At 42.8% G+C, this 26795-nt stretch overlaps 1 protein-coding gene across 2 annotated transcripts in view; it reads left to right on the top strand.

Moving 5' to 3' along the window:
- The window catches only part of LOC122811674 (zinc finger CCCH domain-containing protein 10-like), a 3783075-nt gene that overhangs the window by 2231921 nt on the left and 1524359 nt on the right, over positions 1-26795 (top strand). For both annotated transcript variants that reach the window (XM_044083671.1, XM_044083670.1), the window contains one exon: positions 836-895. In XM_044083671.1, coding sequence (XP_043939606.1) covers positions 836-895 — 60 coding nt within the window. The remainder of the gene's footprint in view (positions 1-835; positions 896-26795) is intronic.

Below are 26795 nucleotides of genomic sequence, written 5' to 3'. Positions count from 1 at the left end.
ATTGCTTATGTCTTTTAGCTGAATGTTTTATTGAGTGACAATTAAATTAAGTGCTTTTTAATTGAGAGAGTTCCCGCCTAGGATGATATTTAAATCTGTTTGTGTTAGTATTGAATATGAGTCTGAAGAAGCCACATAGGTGAAAGCGCTTACTCGATTTATAATAAACTGTTTTTTACACACTTCAGTGGATCGTGGATGTTTTTTCTATACCAGTAAAGTTGTTGCAGTTTATTTTTTGCACATTAGCGAATTTGTGAAGTTCATCTTGGAGATATTATTTGACGTTCGTAGTTTCTGCCGTGTTCACCTCCTCTTGACTATTTTTATCCTTTAAATTTACCATTTGTTGTTCTGGAGGAGTGGTTTACTCTGCTATTGGAATATACCCTTTTAATTAAATTAAACAGCAAACAAACACTTTTCGACTTGAATTAGACTAATTTCGACTAAAATGTACTTTTAAGTGCAGATAATAAAAAATGCAGTAAATAACTATGAAAACAGTTAAAGCTTGCTCTAGGTAAGCAGTAAAAGGTAAAACAAATATAAAAAAAACAGTTATCACATGCCTGTGAACCAGTGTAGTTTACTTGAAGGATAAGCATACAGAAACAATTGTGAAACGATAGGGGACCTTAGCATACCTTGTGTGGACTTTTAGGAAGATTTCTTATCTCCATCCTGAAGTGGATCTTACATGCATGTCATTGTTATGAGGGGGTGAATGACATAAAAAAAGATGCAGTGGCAGGAAATGCACAGCTTTTCTCTGGTGATGCACTTGAAGCTGGCAGATACTGATAATGTTTTCTTTTCCTCTTCTTTGTTAAAGGTTGTTGGTGAGACTTCCAGATCAAAACATTTTCATGAAGGTGGTTGTGGCCATTGACAAGTAAGTAGTTGAAGTCCACCTCATAGGGCAGATTTGAAAAATCCCTGCAGTGTTTCAACTGTGTACTGTCATGATTTCATGTGTTTACATAGCAATTTGCCAAAACCCACAGAATTGAAAAGTGAGTTGATTGTTAAAGTGATTGGTCTCCTGCTTGAACTTGTGTCTTTTCTGCAAGGCTACAATACTTGCATGCAGTCTGCTTTGCCCTCTGTAAACCTGGATGTAATGTAATCAGCTGTGAAGTCACTACAGCACAGGATACAAATAAACCCTATCCACAATGGCAACCATTGAGGAATGCTGATTTTGGCAAAGTGCTGCTGTTCAAAGCACTTACTTTTCACATGCTTGTGCTGGATACTCATGTAATGAGGCATGTTGGCACAAGTTGGCATTTCCTTGGAGTTCATTGCTTGCTTCTTTGTAGCACAAGATTTATGTACTCCCATATTGGTGAGTTGTGGGTGGTGTGAGGTTAGTGCACAGAAGAAAGAGCTGTATTTTATTTTAAGTGTTTGCTGTTACTCTGCAGTGCAGCAGCCTATGAGTGAGAATGATAATGTTTAGAGAGATGCAGAAGGGGCTTGTTACCTCTACAAAATTACTTATTTTTTGTGTCACACATGCTCCTAAATTGAGACACTTGACTACATTGTAATTTGTGAGTATTTAGATACTGAGCAGTGGATTTGGCCTTCATTTTACTAGGAGAATGCCATATTTTATTTCACGACAAAAGGAAATATTTATATTTTAAGTCCGAGTATGAGTTTGTAATAGTAGAATTTACTAGGTTATGTAGCCATGGCTAAAAGTACTTGCAGACATGGTGGCTAGGTTAAGGAGTTTATTTGGCACTGATGTTCAAGCACCTTTGCTGAATCTCAAACTATCACAATACAGAAAAAAATGTTAAACTGAATAGTGTAATATGATAAAACTCCACTTCTGCAGTTTGTAATTTGTGATTTAAAGATGCATTTTCTGTAATGCTGATATAAAAAAAAAATCCTGATGCCACTGTTTATTTGTGGCTGTCATTGTGATGATTGCTGACAAAATTAAATAAAATGTGTTGCCTTTTAACATTCATGAAAAATAACTAAGCAGGATACACCACGAGAGCACGTTCTTCAAGACAAATCTCCTTTATTCCAAATAGTAAAATACACAAGGATGAGTGCTTTCGCGTGCTTCTTGCACGCTTCTTCAGATCTAAAAACACTGAGTATCCTCTTTCCTTTTATACCAACCATTGCTTCCAATTAAACTTGAACAATTAAACAATTAAATAATTAAATAATTAGTTAACTAATCAGAGAAAAAAATTTTTTGACTACTTGGGAAGATCCATGCTATACATTTGACTTCTGCCACAGATACTCAAAGTGGCTTGTACAATCACTTTTTTAAAATAATAGTACCTCAGCAGAAAATAATCAGATGGTGTTTTCTGAGAAGCATGTATATTATAAAAACATATTATAAAAACATTAATAGAGACATTGATAAAACATTGATGAAAATTATTTATAAAAATAATATATATGTTCCTTAGTAGCAAAGCATTAAAGTTGCATGTTACTTTAACCTATTTAAATAATTTCTTATACCCTGTTAATAACGCTAGTTATGCATATATCAAATGCATTCCATATGCAATATACATCAATTGAAAATTTCCTCAAAAAATATACATAAAGGAATAAGTGAATGAATAACTAAATAAATGAAGCAAGACTAAGAATGCAGCTAAATCTCTACATAACTAGATGTTCTTCATCTCACATTGCTGCAGTCCTTACACTTGGGTAGTCCGCTGTCCTCGGTCGGCCCGAATATCAAAGTATAAGGCTGACGTCGGTCAAGGCGCATTAGACTGACATCAGGACGTCAGGGTACAAATGCGCATGACCGACGTCATATCCTCAGTCTTTTTTGCCGCATGGTCCGATGCAGAAGCAGCATTGCAAGTGCCGGTTGGCGTTCTGAAATTTTTCGAATTCGGAGTTTCAGACCGAGTCAAAGTTGGCTAAGTACCCCGTTGGGGAATATTTTAGTTTTTCTTGCCTCAGTGGTTTACCGGATGTCAGAAAAAGTGAATAACTGTATTTCTTGTGGGAAACAGATACCGCATAGAGATTATCATACTTTGTGTATTCCTTGTTTAGGGCCTGAGCACGACGTTGTTGGGTGTCGCTTTTGTGCTAGATTCAATAAGCGCAGTATTAAGAGAAGGTTAGATTGTGCCAGGTTAGTCTTCGGAAGCGGTGCAATTATAATATGCCGCCGGATGCTCCGCGCCCGCTTCTTCGAAGAAGCGCAAGGACAAAGCAGCTAAGCCTAGGCAAGAGGAACCGTCCGTACCGGACGCCGGTTCTTTAGAGGTGTCGGTGGAGCCGGGGGCTCCGCCGGAGGTTTCTCTGGAGTCCCAGGGGGAGACTTTGTTATTGCAGGATGTGGCCTCTCAGGAGGCAGGTCAGGCTGAAGGGGCTTCTCAGGTTACTGTACTCCCTTCCCTTCCGAGGGTGGTTAGGCCCTCTCCTTCTGTTTCCAAGGCTTCTCCCAGAGGCAGGCCAGGTTTAGCTTCAGTTGGTGTCACCCCTAGTTCTTCAGGTTCTGTGCCCAAGAAGCATATGCTTAAAATGGCAGAAGATTTGATTACTTTGATTAGAGGTTCTTTGCCCCCTCCTGATAAGAGACCTAGGGTGGAACCTGAGTTGGGGAGTTTTGAGCAGGCTTCGGATGTTTCAGAGTCTTCGGCTGAAGACTTGCAGGAGTATTCTCCTTATTCTGATTCTGATGTGGATGATTCTACTCCTTCTGCTTCTCCTCCTGAAGATTTTTCTTTTTCAGAGACTCTTCATTCCATGAGGGAGCATTTTAAGTGGGAAGGTCAGGACTTCTCTGATTCCAGGAAAAGGCTTAGGGAATTTTTGTTTTACCCCAGCATAGGCCTTTGGCTATACCTCCTGTTCTGGATGTTGTGGAAGATGTGTTTGCAGAGGCTTCTCTTAATCCTGATTCTTTGCCTCCTGCTCCTGTTAAGCCGGATAGGTATTACAGGGTGCCTGAAGCTCATAAGTATCTTTTTAAGAGTCCTAGGGCGGACCCAGAAACTGTTAGTCAGGGGCCTAAGGGTGTTAAGGCTTCTGTTAAGAATCCGGTTCCTCCAGATAAAGAGGCCAGGGCTTTGGATAGATGGGGAAAGAAATTCTATACTTCTTCCACCCTAGCTATGAGGGCTTTGAATTGCCAGTTTCACATGTTGAAATACCAAAACTATCTACTTTCTCAATTGAAGTCTAAGGTAGATGCTCTGGCAGAAGGTATTGAGTGTAAAGAGTTACAAGATTTAGTACATGTTTCTGAACAGGTGGGTAAGCATTCTTTGCAATGTGGTTTTGATGCTGTACAGGCCTCGTCTAGGGTGGCTGCCACTGGGTCAGTTCTTCGCAGGCACGCCTGGCTGAGGGATCAGAATTTGTCTGACCATGTTAAGACAAGGATTTTAGATGCTCCTTTACAATCTGATGTGTTGTTTGGTTCACCTGTTGAGGCAGTCTTAAAGAAAATGGAAGACAAGGCTAAGTCTATGCAGACTGTTAAAGATTTTTTGCAGGTTCAGCCTCCGAAGTTTAGTAGAAATTGGCCTACCAAGGGGTGGACGTATCCTTCTTATGATTCCCAGTCTAGGGTAGATCTAGACGTGGTAGGGGCAGAGCTCAGGGCTCTTTCAGGCCTAGAACAGGGAGTTCACCTGCACAGTCTTCGGTGAGGGCAGGGGTCAGTCCTTTCGTAAACAGACCCAATGACCTACCTTTTCAGCTGCCAGAGCCTTCTCGTCTGGCAGCACCTTTGGGAGGAAGGTTGGCACTTTTCAAGGAAAATTGGAGTTTAATTACCCAAGACAGATGGGTATTGGATATCATACACCAAGGTTACAGGTTTTATTTCCATACCTTGCCTCCTTTCAAAGGCATGCCAGACGTTCCTCCTCAGCAAAGAATAGAGGCTCACAAACAAATGTCTCTGTTACTTCAAATAGGGGCCATACAGCCGGTCCCTATGCCAGACGTGGGCCTAGGATTTTATTCTCGCCTGTTCCTAGTACCAAAGAAGGGGAACACGTGGAGACCAATTTTGGATTTATCTATCCTCAACACTTATCTGGACATTCCCAAGTTCAAAATGTTGACGTTACAACAGCTTTTACCTCTGCTGGGCAAAGATCATTGGATGGTAACTTTGGATCTCAAGGAGGCTTACCTTCATGTTCCTATCAGACTGAGTTGCAGAAAGTATCTGCGTTTTCGGGCTGGGACTTCTCATTATCAGTTCTCTGCATTGCCCTTTGGCTTATCTACTGCACCCAGAGTGTTCACGAAAGTTCTGGCTCCAGTGATAGCTTTCTTCAGGCTAAAAGGAATACAGATCTATCCTTATTTGGACGATTGCCTGATTCTGGCTCAAGGAAGGGACGAGCTTCTTCATCATTTGGAATATGTGATAGCAGTGCTAAGATGCCTGGGGTATTCTGTGAACGAAATAAAGTCCAGTCTAGTACCCTCTCAGGACATGTGCTTTCTGGGTGTAAGACTGAATACAGCATCCCAGATGGCCTTTTGACCCCGGACAAACAAAAGAATCTTTCGCTTTACTTTCATCAATTGTCTCATCAGTCCAGGCTGACTGCAAGGACAGTCCTTCAAGCCTTGGGGTTCATGGCATCTTGTATTCTGGTGCTTCCCAATGCCAAACTGCATATGAGGAAGCTACAATGGTATCTCAAAACGTATGGACACAGCACTGCCAGGATCTGGACACTGTCATTCAAATAATACCTTGCATTCAAAAGGAATTTTTGTGGTGGGCTCAGGAATGTCACCTAAACAAGGGACTCTCTGTGACCCGCCAGAGGCGAGTCAGATTCTAACGACAGATGCCTCAGACAAAGCTTGGGGAGCTCATCTAAATGGAAAGTGGATACAAGACAAGTGGCCTGCCAGACTACAACATCTACATATCAACTTGAAGGAGATGTTAGCAGTCCAGTTTGCATTAATAGCTTTCAAGGATTTACTTCTTCCAGGGCAGGTGTTGATTCTAACAGACAACACAACTGTCATGTGGTACATCAACAAGCAAGGGGGAACACATTCTTATCCTCTATGCAGACAAGCAATGATTTTGTGGGAGACTGCTCTCAGTTTACAGCTACATCTTCAGGCAAGGTTTCTGCCGGGAGCACAGAACTCCTTAGCAGATGTGTTGAGCAGACGAATTATGGATCCCCATGAGTGGAAATTGGATCCTCATGTATTTCAGAAATTGACAGTGTCATGGGGAACTCCAGACATAGATCTGTTCGCTTCTCCACTAAACCACCAGCTGCCAAAGTTTTGCACGAAAAGGTTTCATCCCACAGCTTGGAAAGTGGATGCTCTTTCTTTCAATTGGAGCAATCTTCATGTGTATGCCTTTCCACCACTGCCTCTCCTCCCAAAGGTACTTCTAAAGGTCAGACAGGACAAGCCAAAGATGATTTTAATAGCTCCAGATTGGCCTCAACAGCACTGGTACCCATTACTGAAAAGTCTGGTACGGGAGCCTCCATGGCCTTTGCCTTCGATTCCACACCTGTTGTCTCAGGAGGACAGTCATTTACTCAATGTCAAGCTTCACTCTCTTCACCTAACAGCTTGGCATATTCTGTTTTGAACCATAGAAGGTCTCAACTTCCACAGCAAGTTTTGAATGTTATTTTGGAAGCTAGAAGGCCTAGTACAAGGAAAGTGTACGCAGATAAATGGAAGAGATTTTTATTTTGGAGTACAGCAAAGGATTTTGATGTTTCTGAGCCTAATTTAAGTATGGCTCTTCAATATCTTACTGAGTTACTGGACAAAGGTTTGTCCTTCTCCTCTATTAAGGTTCATGCTGCAGCAATTTCGGCTCACTATGATTGTGACCCACCATTGTTTTCTCATCCTTTGTTCAAGCAATTTCTTAGAGAGGCAAAGAATATAAGACCCCCACGTAGAGCTCCTACTCCTGCTTGGGATCTCAATTTTGTGTTGGAGAAACTCACTCTACAACCTTTTGAGCCTGCAGCTACTACCGAGTTGAAATATTTATCATGGAAGACTGCTTTTTTGTTGGCCATTACCTCTGCAAGAAGGGTTTCTGAACTGCAGGCCCTTATGGCGGTTGAGCCTTTCTTAATTTTCCATAAGGATAGGGTATCTTTGCACTAATCCTTCCTTTATGCCTAAAGTGGTTTCTAGTGTGGCTTTAAACCAAACTATTCATTTGCCTACTTTTTATGCAAATCCCCAAAATAAAGGGGAAAAGATTTTGCACACTTTAGATGTACACAGGCAGCTGCGATATTATTTGAGCAGAACTAAAGGGTTCAGGCAGTCTCAGCAGTTATTTGTTTCTTTTGCTTTGAGTTCTCAGGGCAAGCCTGTGTCAAAACAAACTATTTCTAAGTGGATTGGGTTTTGCATTGCTTTCTGTTATTCCCATCATGGCAAGGAGATTCCAGCTGGGATTAGGCCTCATTCCACTAGGGCTACTGCCACTTGACAGCTTTTTAAGGGGGTGGCAACTAAAGATATTTTGGAGGCAGCTACTTGGAGTTCAGTGCATACTTTCTCTAAGCATTATCACCTTCCACTTTACTCTAAATCTAGGGCTGGTTTTGCCACTGCTATTTTACAGGGCATTTTGGCAGCTCCTGCTTCTTTATAGTTTTGCCATCCTCCCTTACCTCTGCTTTGGGATTCTACCCAAGTGTAAGGACTGCAGCAATGTGAGATGAAGAACATAGTACAGTTTTGTACCTACCATAAATGTAGATGTTCGAAGATCCACATTGCTGCAGTCCAATTTACCCTCCCTCCTTCCCCTCTGTAGTTAGAGGCGGTTGTGTGGGTGGGGTTGTATATATTGTGTATATTGTATATATGGTACATATTATTAGTGCAAGGGTGGTTGGTTGGTTGTTTTCTGCCTTTTGGTTTTGACCTTTCTTTTAGGGTCTTCTGACATCTGGGGCAAGAAAAGACTGAGGATATGACGTCGGTCATGCGCATTTGTACCCTGACGTCCTGATGTCAGTCTAATGCGCCTTGACCGACGTCAGCCTTATACTTTGATATTCGGGCCGACCGAGGACAGCGGACTACCCAAGTGTAAGGACTGCAGCAATGTGGATCTTCGAACATCTACATTTATGGTAGGTACAAAACTGTACTTTTCTGACTTCGTGTCCGGAACTCTATTGCAAAGTCAAAATTGTACTACATATCTTATGTCAGAACCTTTATAAAATCTAAAGTATACGTATCTTAGCTTGCTGGCATGTTCACTGATAAATTTCATCATGCCATTATTAAAATATGTCCTATATTTACTCGATGTTTGTATGAATTACACATCTGAAACTTAAGGTTTTAAGACGTGAAAATCAGAGACGTTATTCAGGTTTTTCCTAGCATGTGCTAAGTGTCAGAGTACACTATTATGTTTAAACTCATCTATATAATTTAAAAATACCTGTGTCTATTATAAACTTCAATCATAAATAAATCAAAGTAATTTTAGTGCTGAAGTGCTTTATATTTCTGGTCTATAATATATAAGTTAAAATGTGAAGCATATATTTCTCATATCATATTTAATTTTTAGTTTTTATAATTGATATATATATATCTTATAAAACCAATAAATAATATTAAATATTCAATATTGATGGTGATGAAAAATATATAACAAGTATGACCAAAAAATATAATTAGAATTTAATATAAAAAATTCTTTAAAAAATCTTTAAAAAATCAATAGTGCAACTATGCTTATGTCAAATATTGTACCTGTCATATATTTGATGTGGCAAAGGTTTTGCTATAAATTCTGACCGATAAAATGTATCTTTTTCATGTTTTTCCAATAATAAATAAGGTCAACATAAAAAATGTGTATAAGAAGCATATATTCATCAAAAAGTGCTAATTTATAATATTTCATGAATTAAATTAATCAATCCTTTGGTCAAAAAACTCTAAGCATATTGTTCAGATATCATTCTAGATATTGGCCCAAGTTTATATTAGATGTGGCCCAATGATTAAATTATTAAACACTTCATGATCAAAAGGTCAACAGAAGAATCTCACATATACAATCTTCAAAACTCCATCAGTTTGAAAACAGGTTCATATATATATATATTCTTTTAACATTCATCTGATGAATGCCTTGATGGCATGCTTTTCTGTTAAATTTGTTTGTCAAGATATGTGAATGGTCTGGGACCCATCTTTCACCTGTTGAATGTCTCGAAAGTGCCATTGAATAAGAATCTGAGGTCTCATCCTTCCATTGTATGGCGCTGAGGAGCGTCCGCAAATCTTATATCAAGGAACGGTCTAATCCTTCAGTTGTATGGTGCTGAGGAGATAGTTAGCAAATCTAATATCAAGGACCTTGTTTATTGGGTTCTTTAAATTTATCTTCCGCAGTACCCAGAATATTGCAAATACTTTGAGAATTTCTCACTTTGGGATGATTGGGTACCCTTATTCATGCAGTGATGTCATACTCCAGATGTTTAATCACCTTCGTCATCTGTGCTTACAAGTTTTTGTCATTTGCACAGTTTAGGCTACAATAACTGCTCTTTTTTAAGTTTGTGCATTTGGATGACAAGTTAGCATTGCAAGGATCGGTTTGCTCATGAAATTAAAAGCTAAGACCCACATGGCATTGTATCCCAAGCTAGAGGAAGGGTAGGATAGAGGGGATTGCTACCTTGGCTGTCAGATGGTTGGGAGTACCAGTCTGCATATGAAGTAAAAAAAAAAAAAAAACATTTAACAGCTCACAGGCTATCCTTAACAGTCATGGTTGTTTTCACTTTAATGACAGCTTCTGAACAGTCAGACTGTTCTGTCCTTTCAAAGGTAGGAGTAAGTTTTGACTGTTTACCTGCTGCCTGTATGTTATTGTGATTGCTTATAAATAGTGGTGGAGCCAAACGTGTGTTGCCTAAAGCATTTCCTTGCCTTGCTTTAATTCTTAATGCATCTGCTGCCTCAGGGAGAGTTTTGATCTTGATCACTGCAGCAATTGTCAACTTTTCAGCCCTATCACTTGTAGATACAGTAAATAGAAGTTTCTTGGCCTGCCTTGTAATGAAAAATAAAGCAATCTTTGAGAACATCTCACATGCAGATTGGCAGGAGAGTCTGTTACAAAGCACCACACATAAATGCAACTCACCACAAGGATGGGCACTGAAAGGAGCAAGTTCAATATTAAACTGTTTTCCTGTCTATGCAGGTGCTAAATATGTCATCTAATTAGTGTACTATTCTTCCATTTTGGTGGACAAGGAGACTGAGAGAGGTGTGCCACCATCCTTCAAATTACAGCCCATCATGCAGTTGATCAGCTAAGCTAATGACTTTTCAGCACAATAGTCATAAATCAGCAGAACTCTAGATGTCCTGACTGAAATCACTGTTGCCGTATTCCAGACCAGTGGGTTATCACCGCTGATGTCTGGCCTGGGTACCAACTCTGAACCTTCCCTAGGTTGTATGTTCAGTATGTGACCTCAAAGCTCAAATATAGGGATATGTAGTCAGGACTACAAACATTGATCTTCAGATTATCGTGCTACCATTCCAAATGCAGGTTTCATATCTGTCAGATTGATCATTGTTTGATTGTTGGCGCTGTAACTACTTTAAAACAGGTAAGTGCCCCATTGGGGAACTGTACTTAACTTATTGTGATATATCTGTATTAGATATTAGCTAAGAGGGGTAAGTGCGAGTGTGATAGGTAAATCCCTTACAGAGGTCAACACACCCAGTCTTTCTTCCACATAGATGCAAAACAAGACTACATGACCCATTCTATCTGTCAATTCTTTGTCCCAAAGACTTTCCAGTCTGGTCTTGCTTTGCTTAACACTTTCTTGGAGACCCAATGTCTAAAGCATTTGGCCCACTCCAAGATGGTGGATTCTGCTGCCCTAGATGTACCCTCACACCTCAAGAAAAAAAACCTCAAAAGCCCCAGGTCGGACACTCAGTCTACCTTTTCTGATTCTAATGCACCTGCTGAGGTTCCAGAACCTGAGGTATGTCTGACTCTATCTCTTATGCCCTCTACCAAGACCCTGATGGAGGTTGGTATGGCATTGGAGGGCCTTGTGATGAGGAATCTACTCCCAAAGTAAAGGTGAACCATGGGTCATCATTTCAGAGAGCCAGAAGGCGTTCCACAGATTCTAGTTTGGGAAGAAATCCCCAGTTAATTGGGGTATGTCAGGGCTCTGAACTATCCACTTGGTCAAGGTGGACATCAAACCTAAGAAGATGGCAAAAAACTAAACATGTCTCTTCTCCACCCCATATATGGGGAAGGAATGGATGCACTCTTTCCAAGACCTCCTCAAGGCCTTTATGGCCTTGAAACTTCCTATATTTTCTACCCAGCCTCCTCCTCCTCCCACACCACAAAAAAAAAAAATTACTGTGGATCTAGCTTCTGAAAATGAAAATGTCCCTAACTCTGATCATTCTGTGGCGTACTGCACTTCGATACACTGCTTTGGCCAAATCCCTTTTAATGATGAAGACTGCCTTTCTCCTGACACTGTTGAAGAGGCTTCATTTGTAGAGACAATTATAAACTTGATGAAACATTTTGAGTCCGAGTCTACACAGATTGCAGAGGTCCAGTAAAGGTAGTACAACCTCCTAGAAATGGGCACTCCAGTTCCCTTTCCTGTCCCTCGAATCCTGGAGGCTTTCTTGGTTGCTTTCCAGTCGTTCTCAGTTACCCCTGATTTGTAGATTCCTGTCTCCAAAAGATCAGACAGATTTTATAATGGTCCAGATGAAACTAATAGCTTATGTCTGTTCCTCAATGGATGATTCTTCATATTTGACTTTGGCCACTTTTAGACTTCATAATCCATAGCTCAGGTTCCTCCCCTTACCCATAATCCCCTCCTGTCTCCAAGATTACCTTGGATCACATTTACCACTTGTAGAGAATAGATGTGGTCCACTCTGCTCAGGCTCACCCCAGCTAAGTTTTTTTTTATTATTATTATTGTCAGGTTTTTCATAGTTTCTTAAAAAAAAAAAAAAAAAAAGTTTATATATCTATATATATATATATATGTGTGTGTGTGTGAATATATATATATATATATATATATATATATCTATATATATATATATATATTTTTTTTCCCTCTTAGATGTTCATCGTGCATACAGCTGCAGTCATAACAGATGGGTTCTCCTGCCTTCAGGCGGGTCTTCGGTCGGCCGAATTCCAAAGTCTAGGTCCGGCGTCGGTTGTCGTCGCTTCTTCCCTGACGTCAGTGCGGCAGGGGTATAAAGGAACCAGCCGACGCCATTTTCTTCAGTCTTTCTTGCAGCGCGGTGCTCGAAGCAGAAGCAGTTCGCAAGTGCCGGTTGGCCAGCTCCTGAGATTACGAATATTTCTCAACCGAAGACTTCTTGAAAGCTAAGTATCCCGTTGGGGAAACTTTTCTTGCCTCAGACCGATGTCAGACAAAGTTAACAATTGCATTTCATGTGGGAAGCAAATACCGCATAAGGATTTCCATTCCCTCGGTATACCTTGCTTAGGCCCAGACCATGACATCTCGGCCTGTCGTTCTTGTGCTACATTCAACAGACGCAGTATTAAGTGTTGGGCGGAGTTCGCCCAACACTATTTTGGCAAAAAGTTTAATTACAACATGTCGGATACTCCGACTCCACTTTTGAGTAAACGACGCAAAGATAAGGACCAACATACGAGGTCCTCGACTTCTACCGACACCACGCTAAAGCCGACTACATGTGCTCCGGTTCTCAGCGAGGCGCCTAAGCAGCCCCTGACTATCGATGACACTTAATTAGCGGTGTCTTCAGTGCCCGAGGTCGCAGGCTCTTCGGCCCTCACCCCGACTACAGATGCCAAAGCCACTCTTGGCGGGGAAACTCAGAGTTCAGACAGGCCTGCCACCTCTCAAGGTGTCTTCAGGCCTACTCCTTCTTTTTCCATTAAGGCTTACACTAAATCTAAAGCAGCCATGCATTCTAAAAGACAAGCTCCACAGGGCCCCTCTCAAGGCTCCATGCCTAAGAAGCAGATGCTCAAAATGGCTGAGGATTTGATTACTCATATCAGGGTTTCTCAACCCCCCTCGCACAAAAGGCCCAGATTGGAGGAAGACTACAATTCCTCGGACCAGGCCTCCATTACTTCAGAACATTCTGAGGACCAGGAACATTCTTACTCTCCTTTCAAAGATTCTGATGCAGAGGAGTCCATTCCCTCTGTCTCCTCCCCTGAGGATTACTCTTTTGGGGAAACCTTGCATACCTTGAGGGAACACTTCCACTGGGAAGGCCAAGAGTACTCAGACTCCAAGAAAAGGTTCAGGGATTTTCTTTTGCTCCCTCAGCACAGGCCTCTGGCTATACCTCCTGTCTTAGACATACTAGATGATGTGTATGCAGAGGCCAGCCTTAACCCAGATTCTTTACCTCCAGCTCCAGTCAAACCAGACAGGTATTACCGGGTTCCTGATACACACCAATTCCTATACAAAAGCCATGCCGCTGACCCGGAAACTATTTCACAGGGTCCCAAGGGAATTAAGGCCTCCACTGCCAAAAATCCATTACCTTCAGAGAGAGATTCCAGAGCTTTAGAAAGGTGGGGGAAAAAGGTATACACCTCGGCCACTTTAACCATGAGGGCTTTAAACTGTCAGTTCCATATGTTAAAGTATCAATAGTTTTTGTTATCTCAGTTGAAAAGCAAAATGTCACAACCTGAACAACCATACTTGAAGGAGTTGCAGGGTTTGTTGCATGGTGCAGAGCAAGTGGGTAAACATACCTTGCAATGTGGTTTTGATGCCTTAGAAGCCTCTTGTAGAGCTGCTGTTACAGGATCAGTCATACGTAGACATGCTTGGCTCAAAGAGCAAACCTTACCAGATCATGTCAAAGCTAAATTACTGGATGCACCTCTTCAAAAAGATGTATTGTTTGGTGTTAAAGCTGAGGAGGTATTAAAGAAAATGGAGGAAAAGGCAAAATCAATGCAAACAGTGAAAGATTTCCTACAGGTACAACCGCCACGTTTCAGTAGAAATTGGCCTTCAAAAAAGTTGGTCCTTTCCAGCCACGGACAGACCTCAAAGAGGTAGATACAGGCACCCGAGAGGTAGAGGGCAGTCTCAAGGATCGTTTAGAGGCAGACAATGGCAAACACCTACACCAAGAGGGGGTGAGGATAGTTCACAGCCATTCAGACGGCAGACCCAATGACTTCACCCTGTGCATGTCAAGCAAGGCTCAAATGGCAGCACCTTTGGGCGGAAAACTGGCATTATTTTCAAAAAATTGGCATATTGTCACAAAAGACAAATGGATCCTGGACATTATGGACAAAGGCTACAGATTCCACTTTCACACCCTTCCACAAATGAGAGGCATGCCAAACCTGCCACACAATCAAAGGGCAGAGGCACAAAAACACATTTCAGATCTCATGGACATGAAAGCTATTCAAGAGGTACCTGCGCAAGAACAGGGTCAAGGTTTTTATTCCAGACTATTCCTGGTACCAAGGAAGGGCAAAGATTGGAGACCTATTTTGGACCTATCCATCCTAAACACATAATCGTACCAAAGTTCAAGATGCTCACATTACAGCAGCTTCTTCCCATGCTGGGCAAGGAGTCTTGGCTAGTAACATTGGACCTCAAGGAGGCATACCTGCATGTCCCAATCAGACAAGATTGCAGAAGATACCTCAGATTTCTTGCAGGTTCATCCCATTATCAATTCTCAGCATTGCCCTTTGGCTTATCTACTGCGCCCAGAGTGTTCACGAAATGCCTGGCATCAGTGATTGCCTTCTGCAGACTTCAAGGGATACAAATATATCCATATATGGATGACTGCCTGATCCAAGCGGACAGCAAACACACTCTTCTGAAACACCTGGCATTTGTAATAATGTTGTTGAAATCTCTGGGATACACAGTTAACAAAAAGAAGTCAAGACCCTCTCAAACAATAATTTTCCTGGGTGCCAGCTTGGATACAAACACCCAGATGGCTTACCTCACGCCAGAGAAACAAGGGCAATTAACTCAATACTTCAGAAAACTGGCAACCTTCACCAGGCTGACTGCAAGGAAAATCCTGCAAGGCTCTGGGATTCATGGCATCTTGCATCCTGCTAATCCCATGTGCAAAGCTGCACATGAGGAAACTTCAATGGTACCTAAAAAACTTATGGTCTCAACACAGCCACAGTTTAGAAGCAATCATACCACTGATTCCATGTCTTCAAAAGGAATTTTTGTGGTGGGCACAAGCATGCCAAAGAAACATAGGTCTCCCATTCTGCAAGCCTCAAGCAAATCAAGTCATCACAACAGACGCCTTGGACTACGCCTGGGGGGCGCACATGACAGATCGGTGCATTCAGGGCAAATGGTCACAAAAAGAAAAGCACCTACACATCAATAAAAAGGAAATGCTAGCAGTAATAAATGCTATTATGGCTTTCAAAGACCTACTGCATCCAGGACAACTATTGATAAGAACAGACAACACCACAGTGATGTGGTACATAAACAAACAGGGAGGAACTCATTCATATCCCCTGTGCAGACTAGCCATGTCTCTTTGGAACACGGCTCTGGAATTGCAAATCCAACTTCAAGCACAATTCCTGCCAGGAAAGGAAAACACACTGGCAGACAACCTGAGCAGAAATATGACAGATCCACACGAATGGAAGTTGCATCCTCAAGTTTTCACAATGATAACTCAAGCATGGGGAAGGCCAGACATAGATCTGTTTGCCACCCACAGAAATTACCAATTGACAAAATTCTGCTCAAGGACCTTTCATCCACAGGCCTGGAAAGTGGACGCACTCTCTTTCAGTTGGACAACAATGACAGTTTATGCCTTTCCACCTCTTCCACTACTGGCCAAAGTTCTGTTAAAAGCCAGAAAAGACAGACCAAAGATGATTCTCATTGCTCCAGACTGGCCAAGACAGCACTGGTACCCACTCCTGAGGAGCCTGACGCATACCCCACCATGGATCCTGCCTCTAATGCCTCTTCTACTGACTCAGCACAACTTCAAAACTCTTCACAGTCAACTGAAAACACTCAATCTAGCCGCATGGAGGATTCCTTAAATTCACAGCAGGCCCTACTCTCCAAGGAGGTGCAGGATGTCATCTTGGAGGCCAGAGGGCCTTCAACTAGAAAAGCCTACTCCGTAAAATGGAAACGGTTTTGTCTGGAATCAGAAAAAGGGTCAGAATCCTGGAATACTGAATTTACCTCAAATACTACAGTACCTAGCCGAACTGCTAGGCAGTGGACTTTCATTCTCCTCCATCAAAATCCATGCCTCAGCCATTTCTGCAGAGTACAACACTGATCCTCCTTTATTCTCTCACCCTCTCTTAAGGCAGTTCCTCAGAGGGGCTAAGAATATAAAACCCCCAAGGAAGCAACCGGTACCTGCTTGGGACCTCAACTTCATTCTAGAACAATTAACCCTGCCTCCTTTTGAGCCAGCTGCTTCAACAGATCTGCAATTTTTGTCACGGAAAACAGCCTTCTTTCTAGCTATCACCTCAGCACGCAGGGTTTCGGAACTACAAGCCCTCATGGCTGTGCAGCTTTTCATCATTTTCCATCAGGACAGAGTTTCCTTATGAACTAATTCTTCATTTATGCCAAAGGTAGTATCCAGGGTAGCCTTGAATCAGGCTATCCACTTACCTACCGTTTACCCTAATCCACAAAACAAAGTAGAGAGGTTACTACAGTCCTTGGACATTCACAGACAGCTCCGTTATTATTTGGACAGAACAAAGCCTTTCAGAAAATCAGAGCAACTCTTTGTGTCCTATGCTACAGGTGCTCAATGGAAGCCTATTTCCAAACAGACAATCTCAAAATGGATAGCCCACTGCATATGCTTTTGTTACTCTTTTTATGGTAAAACTGTACCTGCAGGCATCAGATCTCACTCCACAAGGGCCACAGCTACCTCTGCAGCTTTCCTCAGGGGGGTTCCTACCAAAGATATTTTGGAAGCAGCCACTTGAAGGCCTTCAACTAGAAAAGCCTACTCTGCAAAATGGAAACGGTTTTGTGTCTGGAATCAGAAAAAGGGTCAGAATCCTGGAATACTGAATTATACTACCATTATACTCAAAAACTAGAGCGGGCTTTGCCACTGCAGTCTTGCAGGGCATCTTGGCTCCACCTAGCTCCATTTAGTGCCTACCACCCCTTCATTAGCTTTGGGATTCTACGCATCTGTTATGACTGCAGCTGTATGCACGATGAACATAGTACAGTTTTGTACCTACCATAAATGTAGAAGTTCGAGTGCTAATACAGCTGCAGTCCAGGTTTCCCTCCCTCCTTCCCCTCTTGGGACAGGCCTTATGGCTAACACCTCCTCATACAATCTCATTGGGGTATTCTTTTATGGTGTATTTGCTTACAACTACTGTTATTTGATTATATTGCATTTGCTTTATTACATAAATTTATGCTTTGCCTTCCTTCTGGGAACACCTGACATCTGGGGCAAGAAAAACTGAAGAAAATGGCGTCGGCTGGTTCCTTTATACTCCTGCCGCACTGACGTCAGGGAAGAAGCGACGACAACCAACGCCGGACCTAGACTTTGGAATTCGGCCGACCGAGGACCCGCCTGACGGCAGGAGAACCCATCTGTTATGACTGCAGCTGTATTAGCACTCGAACATCTACATTTATGGTAGGTACAAAACTGTACTTTTTCATACTAGTACTATCTCTCTACTAGTGTGTGTATACATGCGCACACACAGGTATATATGTGTGTGTATATAAGTATGTGTATACATATGTATATATATATATATATATATATATATATATATATACACACAGATGTAGATATAAACTTATATATGTGTGTGTGTGTGTGTATATATATATATATATATATATATATATATATATATATATATATATGTGTGTGTGTGTGTATAAAACCATTGTTAGTATTTTACACTTAGAACTTTTGTTTAAATTGTTTGTGGTAGCGCTGGCAAAGTTTTTCCTCTTTTTTGTCTAGCTTCTTCACGTCTGACAAGCCATCTGGTTTTAAAAAAATGCATGGCTTGTAGTCATAAACTCCCAAATTCAGATGCACACCAAAAGTCTGTTTATTGTTTAGGCATTGTCCACCTTGATGAGGACTGCTCCATTTGTACGGCTTTTGGCCACATGGCTGTTACTGAATGCAGGAACAAACTTTTCTTGAAAGGACTTATGTTTCTGGAGACACCCCATCTGGCAAAAAATCCTCTGACAGACTTAGGGGGAGAAGAGTGACAAGCCCAGGGAAAAGACCAAGGGGACAAGGAAGCACTCCCCTGACCACTCTCATTCTTCTTTACAGTCTTCGGCCACCAAAAGGGCCAGGTCGTCAAGTGCTACTTTTCCTTCAGACCTGATCACTAAAGTCTGGGACTCCACCCTTACCAGAGCCGAGATTTTTACTGGACCCAGTCTCTCCTAGACTGCTTTCCCCCTTTCCTCAAGAGAGACCATTGCAAAAGTCATCCAGACCCCTTCTTCAGCTTCCTTTCTAAGGTCTTTTGGATCTACCAGAAGCCTGACAGAAGCAGATGTGGATAAAAGGTTGAGGAAGTTCCTCGCGACCTGAATTCAGCTGTGAGTTCTCCCGGTGATTTTTGACCCTTCCACTTTGCCAGTGGTTGCTCCTACTCTGGTCCACCATCTGCCTTTGGTGATACTGGTTCTGAGATTCCCACAAGGTTGTCAGTGCTGGATCTGAAGATGTGGTCATCTTCGATCCTGGAGACTTCTGTGATCCCACCAGTTCAGAGTTTCTCAGATCTTACTGGGTCTGTGAGCCAAAGCTTTGGTGTTGGTTCTGGGGGCAGGAGATCAGCTCCAAAGTTTTTAGAGTATCCTTTCCTCTTGGAGCTTCAGGATTAGATAGCTTTGCTCTTGTGTCAGTCTCTGAGCTGGATCAAGTTGATTCCCTAGGCCGTACAGGTATGGAGGCTTTGGCTCCTACCAGGCTGATTCAGGGATCCTCCTCAGCTTCTGTTTTTAAGGCAGTCAAGAGAGCTCTCTCCAGTGCAGGTGAACAGACTTCCCTTCTCCTCTCAGTTCCATCCACCCAACACTGTTTCTTCTAGCCTTGAGACAGTCCATATCCAGCATAACCAGCAGTCTTCTGAGTCCTCTTTTGAACATTTCCCTGCTAAGGTTCCTCAGAAATGTATAAGAAGAGGCGCACTGACTCCCTCCCAGGAGTCACTTACTGAAGACACTGATTTTGCTGAAGGGAAGAGGTCCCCCGATCACCACTTGAACATGACATTCTGAGAGGTCCTTGAACTTCTGAGACAAAAAGGAGGTTGTTCTTCCACAGCTCCCTCCATAGAAAAATCTGTTTGCTGAGGCTTTTGAATCAAGCTCAGCTACTGCTTGGGTGGTCCCTCCTGCTATTGAGATGGTAGATTTGATCTCCTGTTGGACATGGAAAGAGCTGGATGTGGCAGAACCAATACATAGAAAAATAGATAAATATCTTGCTGCATTGGAAAGAATGACAATACAGGAGCAAGGGCCCGGCAGTGGATGCCATGGTAGTAATGGTAGCCACTAAAAAGGAGCTTAAGGAGAAGAGCTCATCTGTCCATTCACCCTAACAGAACTTTGGATATGTTTGAGAAGTGAGTTTATGCTTCAGCTACCTTTGCACTGAGGGTATTTAACTACTTGGCACACATTATAAGGTTACAGAGATATGACCAAGCAGCTGCCCAACTTTTTCAGGGTCCATGTCTGCAGAAGACAAGGAAAATGTGGACTCCAGCTGGTCATTCTTCAGTTGCTATCAAAAGCCTCTATGCATCTGATATCCAGTGTTACTGAAGGCGCTTCGAGAGCAGCAGGTACAGGCATTACCATGAGGAGGCATGCTTGGCTGCACTTTTCCAATTTTGTGGAGCTTTTCAAAACATCCTTCGTGAATGCTTGCTGTGATGGTTCATAGATGTTTTCTAGGCTAATGACCACAAGGTCGTTTTAAGCCTAGCCATGGATCCCAAATCTCTGACAGGTTCTCATACCCTTGATAAATGTAAGCAGGGGCTTGGGAGATGAAACATTTACAAGCAGGGGCCTGGGAGATGAGCCATTTATAGGCTGTCTGTGTCCATTGGAGACATAGGTACCAAACCAGAGATGAAGATGTTTTTCATGTTTCACTGTTGCAGTCATTACAATTGGGTTATCCTGCTGGCAGGCTACCCTCAGTATGCCTGAATTCCAAAGTCTAGGTCTGGCGTCAGTTGCTGTCGCCTCTTCCCTGACGTCAGTGCGCCAGGGGTATAAAAGATGCAGCTGACGCCATTTTCTTCAGTCTTTCTTGCCACGCAGTGCCCGAAACAGAAGCAGTTCGCAAGTGCCGGTTGGCCGACTCCTGAGATTTTCGTGTTCGAATTTCAGATCCAAAGTCTTTAACAGCTAAGTACCCCATTGGGGAAACTTTTTTTCTTGCTCCAGACTGATGTCAGAAAAAGTTAATAATTATATTTCTTGTAGGAAGCAAATACCGCATAAGGACTTTCATTCTTACTGTATTCCTTGCCTAGGCCCTGACTACGACGTTGCTAGTTGTCGGTTTTGTGCTAGATATAACCAACGCACTATTAAGTGTCGGTACGATTTCACTATTTTGGCAGAAGATTTAATTATACGATGTCGGATAGCCATCTGACTACCGGAATTCACAAGAAATGCAAAGAAAAAGAAAAGGACAGGCATCCGAGGTCCATAACCGATGAGGAGGCTTCTTCTAAGCCAGTCGCCGGTTCTCAGTGAGGCACCTTTGCAGCCCCTGACGCCCGCTACTTTAGACCCGCAGGCCGCTACCGACTCCCACGTGGAGTCGACCAGGCCACTGGAAACTCACGGTATTGGACCTTCGGAGACTATTCCCTCAGATGGGTCCGGAGCCGCTGAGCAGGCATCGGCTTCTGAGGGTGTTTTCAGACCTACTCAATTATATGTTAAAACGACTTCAGCTTCAAAGGCAAAGACTAAAGCACCTTTAAAGACAAAGAAACAAGTACAACAGCCTCATGGACAGACCTACATGCCCAAAAAACAGATGCTCAAAATGGCCAAAGACTTAATTACTTTGATCAGGGGTTCCCATCCCCCTCCTGATAAAAGGCCTAGGCAAGAGACCGAATGTGAATCTTCAGATCAGGTTTCAGTTTCATCTGATTCCTCTTCTGATTAGGAATACTCTCTTCCTCCCTATGAGGATTCTGATGCTGAAGAATCTATCCCTTCAGCCTCTCCTCCTGAGGATTACTCTCTTGGGGAAACTTTGCATTCCATGAGGGAGCATTTCCACTGAGAGAGCCAAGATTATTCAGAATCTAAGAAAAGGCTCAGAGACTTCCTTTTACTACCACAACACAGGCCCCTAGCTATTCCACCTGTGTTAGACATTGTACATGATGTATTTTCAGAGTCCAGTCTGACCCCTGACTCCTTACCTCCAGCTCCTGTTAAGCCGGACAGATACTACAGGGTTCCTGACTCTCATAAATTCCTTTTCAAAAACCCTGCTGCTAACCCAGAAACTCTCTCTCAGGGTCCCAAAGGGATCAAGGCTTCCACTGCAAAAAACCCTACCCCCTCTAACAGGGATTCTAGGGCACTGGACAGATGGGGAAAAAAGATTTACACTTCTGCTACCTTGGCTATAAGGGCTTTAAATTGTCAGTTTCATATGCTCAAATATCAGCAATATATTATGTCACTGCTTAAACAGAAAATGATGATAAATTCTGAATGTGTAGTAAACAAAGAAATGCAGGATTTATTGCATGCAGCTGAACAAGTTGGAAAGCATACTTTGCAATGTGGTTTTGATTCTCTGGAGGCCTCCTGCAGGGCCGCTGTTACGGGTTCTGTCATTAGGAGGCATGCTTGGTTAAAGGAACAAAATCTACCCGATCATGTTAATGCAAAATTATTAGATGCTCCATTACAGCCTGATACCTTGTTTGGTGTTAAAGCAGAAGAGGTGTTAAAGACAATGGAGGACAAGGCTAAATCTATGCAAACAGTCAAGGATTTCTTACAGGTATAGCCTCCAAGATTTAGCAGACACTGGCCTACAAAGAATTGGTCCTTTCCAGTGTCAGACAGGCCACAAAGGGGCAGATACAGACGCCCTAGAGGCAGATCCCAGCCCCAAGGTTCGTACAGGTCTAAACAATGGGGTGCTTCTACCTCCAAAAGTGGAGAAGACAAATCACAGCCATACAGGAAACAATCCCAATAACTTCCCCCTGCCTGCGCCAAGCACTTATCTTCTGGCAGCACCTTTAGGGAGAAAACTAGCACTTTTTTCTGAAAATTGGCACATAACAACCCAGGACAAATGGGTCTTAGACATAGTGTCACAAGGCTACAAGTTTCACTTTCATACCCTGCCAAGGGCAAACCGTTGGCCAGACCTGCCAAAAAATCATTGGGCAGAGGCACAAAAGCAAGTGTCATCCCTCATGGACATGAGGGCAATTCAACAAGTACCAGAGCAAGAGCAGGGACAAGGATTTTATTCAAGACTGTTCTTGGTACCCAGAAAGGACAAAGCCTGGAGACCAGTACTGGACCTATCTATTCTAAACACATATCTGGATATACCAAAATTCAAAATGTTGACTCTACAGCAGCTTCTGCCCATGCTGGGCAAGAAGGCTTAGCTTGTGACTTTAGACCTAAAAGAGGCATACCTGCATGTCCCAGTCAGACAAACATGTAGAAGATACCTCAGATTCAAAGCTGGCTCAGTGCACTACCAATTCTCTGCGCTGCCCTTTGGCTTATCTACTGCGCCCAGGGTCTTCACAAAGTGACTGGCACCAGTAATTGCATTCTGCAGACAAAGAAGAATACAAATATATCCTTACTTGGACGACGGCCTCATTCAAGTAGAGAACAAGGACTTTCTATTACAGCATCTGGCGTTTGTAAAGAGATGACTAACATGCCTAGGGTACACAGTCACCGAAAAGAAATCAAAACTAGTACCCTCTCAAGAGATAATATTCCTGGGTGCAAGCTTAAATACAACTGCCCAGATGGCTTATCTCACACCAGACAAACAAAGGCAACTGACTACCTTTTTCAAACTGTTGGCAACAAAGGCCCAGTTATCTGCAAGAAAAGATTTGCAGGCTTTGTGCTTTATGGCATCCTCCTTTCTACTAATTCCATATGCAAGACTGCATATGAGGAAACTTCATTCGTACCTAAAAAGTGTTTGGACTCAACATTGTCACAGCCTGGAAACAATAATAACCCTCATTCCCTGCCTGCAACAGGAGTTTCGATGGTGGGTGAAGGCCTGTCACCAGAACAAGGGACAGCCATTCACTTTACCTCCAGCCAGACAGACATTAACAACGGATGCATCAGATTATGCCTGGGGGGCCCACATGGCAGGAAGATGTATTCAAGGCACATAGTCCGCAAACCAAATACATCTACATATCAATCAAAAAGAGATGCTAGCTGTTCAGAATGCCCTGACAGCCTTCAAGGACCTACTTCATCCAGGACAACTACTGATAAAGACAGACAACACCACGGTCATGTGGTATATAAACAAGCAGGGAGGCACTCATTCTTACCCCCCCCTTTGCAGACTAGCCATGACTTTATAGGACACAGCATTGACTTACCAAATACATCTGCAGGCACAATTCCTGCCAGGAAAGATAAATACTCTGGCAGACAAACTAAGCAGAAACATTATGGATCCCCATGAGTGGAAATTGGATCCACAAGTCTTCAGCATGATAACAAGGAAATGAAGATGCCCTGACATAGATCTATTTGCCTCTCCTCACAACTGCCAACTAAAGAGATTCTGCACAAGAACTTATCACAGACAAGCATTGAACGTGGATGCCCTAGCTTTCAGCTGGAAAAAATTAGCAGTATATGCCTTTCCTCCACTGCCTCTCCTCCCCAAGGTACTCCTAAAGGTCAGACAAGAGAAGCCAAAAATTATACTTATTGCCCCAGACTGGCCGTGCCAGTACTGGTATCCAGTCCTAAGGAACTTGTCTCAATGCCCAGCCTGGACCTTACCTCAAATACCTCATCTACTGTCCCAACAAAACAATCAGATCCTGCACAGCCAACTCAAGACCTTAAATCTGGCAGTTTGGCGGATAATGTCATACAAAACACACCTCTCACTAAAGCAGTGATGGATGTCATTTTGGAGGCCAGGAGGCCTAGTACCAGAAAATCTTATGCTGGAAAATGGAAGAAATTCTGTGCTTGGAACCAGGCACAAGGAATTGACACAGCTGTAACAAATATTCCTCAGATTTTGCAATACTTAACTGAGATGCTGGACAAAGGCCTATCCTTTTCATCAATTAAAATTCATGCCTCTGCCATTTCAGCTCATTACAATACAGAGCCACCAATCTTTTCTCATCCTTTATTAAAACAGTACCTCAGAGGAGCCAAAAACTTAAGGCCTCCAAGGAGATCACCAATACCTGCATGGGAGCTCAGTTATGTCTTGGAAAAACTCACCCTGCCTCCTTTTGAGCCAGTTGCTACAGCTGATATGAAGTTTTTATCTTGGAAAACAGCTCTTCTCCTAGCATTAACCTCTGCAAGACGAGTCTCAGAGCTACAGGCCTGTGGAACCTTTTATCATTTTTTATCCAGACAGGGTTTCTTTGAGGACAATCCCAACATTTATGCCTAAGGTAGTGTCCAGTGTGGCCCTTAACCAAACTATTCCATCTGCCTACCGTTTATCCAAACCTACAGAATAAGGGGGAGAGAATTCTGCATTCTTTGGACATACACAGACAGCTACGCTTCTGCTTGAACAGAACCAAAGCTTTCAGAAAGACAGAGCAGTTACTCGTGGCATATGCTGCAAGATCACAAGGAAAGGCTATTTCAAAGCAGACTGTTTCAAAGTGGATAGGCCACTGCATTAGTTTCTGCTATTCACAAAATGGCAAGCCAGTGCCTAAGGGCATTAAGCCACATTCAGTCAGAGCAGCAGCCACTTCTGCAGCCTTCCTCAGGGGAGTACCAACCAAAGATATTTTAGAGGCTGCTACCTGGAGTTCAGTGCACACCTTTACAAAGCACTGTCATTTACCACTCTACTCTAAATCCAGGGCAGGCTTTGCCACTTCTGCAGGGCCTCATAGCCGCTCCTAATGCTATTTAGCTCCAGCCTCCCAGCCATAGCTTTGGGATTCAACCCAATTGTAATGACTGCAACAGTAAAACACGAAGAACATAGTACAGTTGTGTACACTTACCATAAATGTAGATGTTCAAGTGTATTCACTGTTGCAGTCCAGGTTACCCACCCGCCATCCCCCATATCTTTGCTGGAACTTATCTGTACTTCTCTAATCTATACAACCTATGTGGTATATTTGCTTGTAGATGAAGGCAAAATATACTTTGGTGCATGCATGCTTTATTGACTTATTTTTAGCCTACCCTTTTGGGGGCACCTGACATCTGGGGCAAGAAAAACTGAAGAAAATGGCGTCTGCTGCATCTTTTATACCCCTGGCGCACTGACGTCAGGGAAGAGGCGACAGCAACCGACGCCGGACCTAGACTTTGGAATTCAGGCCGACTGAGGGTAGCCTGCCAGCAGGATAAGCCAATTGTAATGACTGCAACAGTGAATACACTCGAACATCTACATTTATGGTAAGTGTAGACAACTGTACTTTCCTTTTCCCTATCCATTTGTCCAAGTTGCACTTGAATTGGGTTAGGGTGGAACTCTGCTTCACATGGATGGAGAGCATGTTTCAGGGAAGGGGGTAGTCACTGGGATACATACCTGTCTCTCCAGCAGGACTTATTTATATCACAGGCAAGGATTAAGTCTTTAGAATTAGTAATTCTGGTGCTGTTTGTTTTGTGGATATGCAGGAGGTCCATCAAGGTGGAGTTTGATGGTGCCTTGTATGCCAGATTTCCCCTCAACATTTTTTAGACCCAAAGTCAGTGACACACAGCAGGAGCCAACAGGATATGGGTAAATGTGTTCTGTCATAGGAATACAGTTTTCTACTCCCCAAAGGACGTTCTTTAGAAACCAGAAAGAGGGCAAGAAGCTGCTGTTCTGTAAGTCTTAGGGGTTTTCTCTAGACCCTTGTGGAAATAGATCCCCCACCCCAGTGGCAAAAGGGGGAATTCTAATGATGGACATCACCTGGGGGACAGAGGAGGTCTGCAAAGTCAAGCCTTCAGGGGGTCCAATTTCTAAGAGACCGTATTAGTGCTCCTGAATGGCCGCCAAAATGCTGCACTTTGGGGGCAGTCGGGGGGGGGGTATTTATCTCTGCACTCAGAAGCTTGGACATCCATCACTGAATATGTATGGGTATGGACAGGCATAACTAGAGGTCATTCCATTCCCTTTAATTGCCCACCTCCATCACAAAAGCAAGTTCCCAGTGTTCCAGCCTCATAAAGAAAAACAGAAGCTATAGAAATAAAAAAAAGTTGCTAGGCAAACAAGTTAGCCAGGAGGTCCCACCAGGCCAACAAGGATTCAGAACTTAATCAAGATTCATTTTAGTGACAAAAAAAATGGGAACCTCAGGCCAGTTTTAGACCTCAGCCATCTCAATCAGTATGTCAAACACACGAAATTCCGGATGGTCA

Source organism: Protopterus annectens, chromosome 9.part0, assembly GCF_019279795.1.
Source record: "Protopterus annectens isolate FY-2018-M chromosome 9.part0, PAN1.0, whole genome shotgun sequence".
Taxonomy (NCBI): Eukaryota; Metazoa; Chordata; order Ceratodontiformes; family Protopteridae; genus Protopterus; species Protopterus annectens.
This window is presented reverse-complemented; position numbering and strand designations above follow the sequence as displayed.